Source organism: Oncorhynchus keta, chromosome 7, assembly GCF_023373465.1.
Source record: "Oncorhynchus keta strain PuntledgeMale-10-30-2019 chromosome 7, Oket_V2, whole genome shotgun sequence".
NCBI classification, from domain to species: domain Eukaryota; kingdom Metazoa; phylum Chordata; class Actinopteri; order Salmoniformes; family Salmonidae; genus Oncorhynchus; species Oncorhynchus keta.
Genome location: NC_068427.1, coordinates 45,297,132 through 45,303,396, shown reverse-complemented (window position 1 = coordinate 45,303,396; position 6,265 = coordinate 45,297,132). Strand labels below are relative to the sequence as shown.

The 6,265-nt window shown below is 38.7% G+C and overlaps 1 protein-coding gene across 11 annotated transcripts in view; it reads right to left on the bottom strand.

Annotated features, from left to right (window-relative positions):
• Window positions 1–723: 723 nt before the first annotated feature.
• Window positions 724–6,265, bottom strand: part of LOC118386393 (muscleblind-like protein 2a) — a 36,679-nt gene continuing 31,137 nt past the window's right edge. For 5 of the 11 annotated variants that reach the window (XM_052522965.1, XM_052522963.1, XM_052522969.1 and 2 more), the window contains 3 exons: window positions 5,057–5,092; window positions 3,451–3,545; window positions 751–910 (listed from right to left, as the gene is read on the bottom strand). In XM_052522965.1, coding sequence (XP_052378925.1) covers window positions 896–910; window positions 3,451–3,545; window positions 5,057–5,092 — 146 coding nt within the window. In that variant the 3' untranslated portion in view covers window positions 751–895. Of the gene's footprint in view, window positions 911–3,450; window positions 3,586–5,056; window positions 5,093–6,265 lie in introns of all 11 variants that reach the window. The other 6 variants (XM_052522968.1, XM_052522972.1, XM_052522967.1 and 3 more) reach the window with 4 other exon arrangements.

The following is a 6,265-nucleotide window of genomic DNA, read 5'->3' as shown; positions in this document are numbered from 1 at the left end:
ATTTTCAGCCTGCTAGGTCATTGGCACATCTGGTATTTCTTGGATGAATGCTAAAATACTCAAGGCCCAATAGACATAACGCAAACAGTGCAACGCAAACAGACACTTGGAACCAGTGATCGCTAGATTCATTATCAATTCTGGAATTAGTGGCTGATTATATCACTGCCATTTGGCCACCATAAGGTAGAAGAATGAAATGTTCTGCTATTATCATGTCTTATTCCTTCATCATAAAGGGACCAAGGCACACCGGGAGGGGGAGCAGTGATCCTATACTCAGAGAACAACCATTGGATAAACAACAACAGACTATCCATCCTCCGTCACATTCATCCTTTACAAGAACAAGAAGAGCACTCCTTCCAGCCTGATGCACAGGCCAAGTGTACATTTGTATATGGGGTAAAAACAAGAGAGCTTTTCAATGGTCTGTTTTAAATAAAAGGAATCAAACACTTAAGATGCACAATCAATTCTGCAAAAAAATAAAAAAAAGTTTGATTTGGGTGAGTTGTGTAGTTTTAGCAAAACATTAAAAAGGTCATAAAAGTAATTGTTGAATACCTTTACAATTACATTTTCAGAATCCCCAATCATGTGTGTATACATATAATAAAATCATACATTTACATATCAGTAATGGTAGTAGTCCTAGCAACACTGGTATATCATCTGTATATATATATATATATATATATATATATATATATATATATATATATATATATATATATATATATTTTACCATAGCTCAATGTTACACATTGCCTCTAATCTTCTTCTCAGCATGCAGGTTGCTGTAGTTCTCTTGTGGAGAAAATGTAGTATTTACAGACGGGCTGTTTGGGACCTCTAAGGGCAGCGTCTTGACACTCTGTTCCTTTCCTGTTAGTTACTTGAGGATGATCTGTTTTAGGAGCAGAGATTGAGACATCATGTTACTCAATTGGTGGCATTCACAATCAACATGACTGATTGCCCTTAGGTCCAAGTAACAGTGCCAGTGAGTTTTTTGGAAGACAAAAACAGTACTGATGCAGCTCTGTACAAGATTCATGGTAGGAAATGATGAAAGAAAAGGGTTCTTATCTGCAGAAGTAGAACAGTAGCGAAAAACTGTGACCAGTATAATCAAACAATGCTGACGAAAAACAAAGAAAACCATGGGTAAGATATACATTTAAATCATGTATGTAAAACAAACATAATTCAGTTGAGTTAAGACATCTTTCAGATCAGATTCAGAGCTGAGGCAGGAGTCTACATACCCAGGTTATTGTAATAACATTGAAAATAACAAAATCGACAACAACAGCGCAAACTAAAATGTTGCAAATCTCAACAAAAACTAATTGAAATCAGAGAAAGTTTATTTTTTATTTTAAATAGCCTAGCTAGAGATTTTTTGGAATATTTATTTTATTTAACCAGGCAAGTCAGTTAAAGAACAAAAAACTCTTATTTACAATGACGGCCTACACCGGGCAAACCCGGATGACTCTGGCCCAATTGTGCGCCGCCCTATGGGACTCCCAATCACAGCCGGATGTGATGCAGCCTGGATTCGAACCAGATTTTTACCCAATTTTTTCAGATTTTGGTTCTCAAAGTCAGACCTTTTTATTTTTTCTATTTCTTTTTTAAACAACAAAATGGTATATTCCAAGTCCATACAATGCTCAAACCACATCAGGAGACCACTTTTGAGGTCTGGAAGGAAAGAAAAGAAAAAAAATCAAAGAAATGTTGATTGCTGAGAGTAGTTCCCCTTTAATTGAAGTGTGCAGGCACCTAGCACTACTGTTTGATTAGCAGTGTTTCTCTAGCACATGAGATTGAGTTTGCTAAATGTATTTATACATCATATACCTCCATTACACTACTTTGATACGTATCAGTGGGGATTAAGGAGTATTTTTTATTTATCCTTTATTTAACTAGGCAAGTCAGTTAAGAACAAATTCTTATTTTCAATGACAGCCTAGGAACAGTGGGTTAACTGCCTGTTCAGGAGCAAAACGACAGCTCGGGATATGAACTTGCAACCTTTCGGTTACTAATCCAATGCGCTAACCACTAGGCTACCCTGCCGTATACGCAATGCCCACTGCAAAATAAGTGGGTATAGCATCCACTAAACCACATCAAGGCTGTTTTCACTTTGCTTCTTAATATAAATATAAAATCCCCCATCATTCTATAACTACACTATTAGTTTGTGTTTCTTACATCTTCAAACAACTAGTTGGGCCTAAATCTTGTTAGCCTGATAATACCGGTGATGGTGTACACCTAAATCAGCATGTTGTTTGTGCAACAGTATCTTCTAAATCAAAGAGGAAGAATGAATATGTTCGCAACATGAAGTAGCTAAGATAATGCATTCAATATGTAACCAAATATTATAGGGTCCCCTAGGAAACACTGACCAACACGTTGGTTCCTACCCTGTCACAATAACTCCTCCCTGGCGTTTTAATTAATTGTCATGTCAAAGAACACTGTATTCAAAGTGCCCACTATTATATTCTAACTACAGAATTAGAATAATCATTCTATTTCCATGATTTCAACAGTTCACCCAAATGTTTTGCTCTAAATCACAAGTAAAATCGCAATTGCAACATTTGGTTAAAAATAAGGCCTAAATTGTTTGCCCATATCGTCTAGCCCATTGTGTGGAAATGTGTTCTCAAATGAACACAAGAAATGCAGAAATTCATGAAAATGTCAAAAATTGTTTTTGAATGTAGTTGAATTGAACTATATCAAACAATCAGAATGGCGGAAAACCCATTCAAATCACTTAAGAATTTATGTGTTGCCACCATAGGGTCACGCACTATTCATGAAGCAATTTAACAACTTTTATTATTCAAAAACATAAAATTACCATCAAATACAGTCCAACTTTTTTTTTTTAAATACAGTGATCTGATATTTTGTCCATAACGCCCAGCCCTCAAACACACACACACACACACACACACACACACACACACACACACACACACACACACACACACACACACACAAAGTCCTTCTTGTGATAATAACAGCAAATTCTAAGCTTTAATTGATTCAATTGGTCTCTTTAGTCTGAGGGGCTAATTTAGGCTGGTTCAACCCATAAGCTTATCTATAGCTTATTTTTTTTCTCTCTCTTGACAGAATTATAGTAACACCTGAATTAAATTAAAATAAATTGTCACTAAATTAAAAAAACTATTAAGGAAGTTCTGCAAAGCACAACTAACTACTATTTGCAGATGAGAGCTCTCTAAGTGCTTTCTGTCATTACTATATTTAATACAGCATGTATAATAATTCTAGTAAAGCTTGCTAATTAAGCAAGGCAACAGGCAGGAGAGCCTTGATGATGTCATGACCAGCACTTATTCAGAGCTAAGGGATTCATGAAAGAAAGCTTTAAAAAAAGGAGCAAACCTGATTGGCTGGTGCTGTTGCTGCGTAGGGAACACTTGTGGCAGGAGTAGTTGCTGCAGAGACAGTAGCAGGCGTAGCACTGTACATCATGGGTACTTTTTCAGGAAGGGAACCATGGAAGCAATGAACAGGTAGCTGGAGCATTATGGTAACCATAGCAACATTTAGTCTATTTCTTCTTCGCACGGTGAATACAGTACAACAACATCAGCAGCAAGCCATCATTAGGTTTTTATTTTAATGGAAACGTTATTTAACAATTTTTTTATATTTATTCTATTTAACTAGGCAAGTCAGTTAAGAACAAATTCTTATTTACAATGACGGCCTACCCCGGCCAAACCCTCCCCTAACCCGGACGACGCTGGGCCAATTGTGCGCCGCCCTTTGGGACTCCCGATCACGGCCGGTTGTGATACAGCCCGGGATGAAACCCGGGTCTGTAGTGACGGCTCTAGCACTGCGATGTAGTGCCTTAGACCGCTGCGCCACTCAGGATCCCTAGGTTAGACCAGCAGATGGCATGCAATCACAGTGCAAAGGGTTATACAATCACAGTGCAAAGGGTTACGCAGTCACAGTGCAAAGGGTTACGCAGTCACAGTGCAAAGGGTTACGCAGTCACAGTGCAAAGGGTTACGCAGTCACAGTGCAAAGGGTTACGCAGTCACAGTGCAAAGGGTTACGCAGTCACAGTGCAAAGGGTTACGCAGTCACAGTGCAAAGGGTTACGCAGTCACAGTGCAAAGGGTTATGCAGTCACAGTGCAAAGGGTTATGCAGTCACAGTGCAAAGGGTTATGCAGTCACAGTGCAAAGGGTTATGCAGTCACAGTGCAAAGGGTTATGCAGTCACAGTGCAAAGCATGAAAGCATGGGAGAAATAATGGAGGAAAGCTGCTTCAAGTAACATTTCAGGAAATTTGTCAGATAGTTCTCCCAGAGAAGACAATATGAAACTAAATGCTTCCAATTAGGACATGGAAAAATTATGTTTTGCTTATCATATATCATCATTAGGATGGTATCTTCACTGCTATGTTAGTAATAAGTTCCCTTTTAAAACAAATAGAGGAAAGCAATTTGATATGGAAAGACCAAGACATGTCCAATAAAATCTCTGGGAAACTGATCAAACTGATCCTAATCCACAGAGTAGTAAAGAACTAGAAATATCAACAAGCAGCGCTCGTAACTGATGTCACATATTTTCAATACTTGTATTATCTACAACGGAATGATTATCACTGCAGAGAACAACAGACACAAAACAAAATAAACTAAATAATCATAAGAAAAAAAAAGTAGGCCAATCAGTGATGGCGAAGAGTATAAAATAAAAGCCAGAGATTTGACAAAGACATGACTAACAGAGAAAAAAAATGTATGCTGAAATGTGTTGTAAAAATACACTTTCCCACAGGTGATTTAAAAATGTACTGGTTCCTAACGTATATAAAAACACCCTTACCCCCTGACCCAGAGAACATTTATCCAAGAGAATATTGAAATAACAGGAAACTATTTTAAACCAACAGAGAGAACCATTCCACCCATATTCTCCATTAATTAGTGGTGATATCAGAAAAAAGAAACAAGGGACCTACCAACGCCGGTAGCAGGAGACATGCAAAACACTGACCCTGTGTGATTGTGCAGTGGGAAGGAAGTGAGTAGAGGAAAATGAGGGAGAAAAACAGGTTAGCTAGTTTTCAGCATGCTTTAACACATTCAAAAAACAAATACAAGCCCTCAATGAGAAACCAATGGTTCTTTAGCTTGGTGAGCAGACACAGATACAAGCCCATGACAACCAATGCGTGTTAGAAGTATAGTGTGTGGGTTTAAGTGTAGGGTGTAGATGAGACTTGCAGAATAAAATAGCCCCTGTCGACTGACATGGGAATCAGTGCTAGGGCAGCCAGGCAGTACAGTAGTTAATTTAGTAGCGCAATGAAGCATCTAACAAGAGTGCATAGTGGTTGTTACTGTTGATTATGGCTGTCGGAGGAAGGCCATGTTGAGAGAAAGAGCTAAGCTCATGATATAATTAAGCAATAAGGCCCAAGGGGGTGTGGTATATATGGCCAATATACCACGGCTAAGGACTGTTATTATGCACGACGCAAAGTGGAGTGGTCATATACCACAAGCCCCCGAGGTGCCTTATTGCTATTATAAACCGGTTACCAATGAAATTACAGAAGTAAAAATAAATGTTGTGTCATACCCGTGATATACCACGGCTGTCAGCCAAATCAGCATTCAGGGCTCGAACCACCCAGTTTATAAAGGCATATTAATACAGGGTTCTACTTAGCCATGTACTTACTGTATCACAACAATGTAGGCCAATGGCCTGAATTTGATACATTTGATTAAAGCCGGTCTCCTTCAACCAACCTGGATGATGTCATCTGGACGCACTGATATATCTAACTGCCAGGACATTGAACTATTACGTATGTGAGTGATATTGAATGTGCATCATTTGCAAAAAAAAAATTAACAGCTGAAATTACAAGGTGTTGCATTACTTCATCACAGCTAGGAATGCAGAAAAACAAGGACACCTGACTCACAGTAAGCCACCTTAAACAGATATAACCACCAAACATTAGCAGGGGGGAATGAGGAGGGAATTATAAAATCCTCATTAGTCATAAAGGGACAGTGGAGCCATGGATTGTATTTAGAGAGTTGGGTTGTGGAACCATGGATTATACTCAGACAGTGGGGCTGTGGAGCCTTGGATTACACTCAGACAGCAGGGCTGTGGAACCATGGATTACACTCAGACAGCAGGGCTGTGGAAC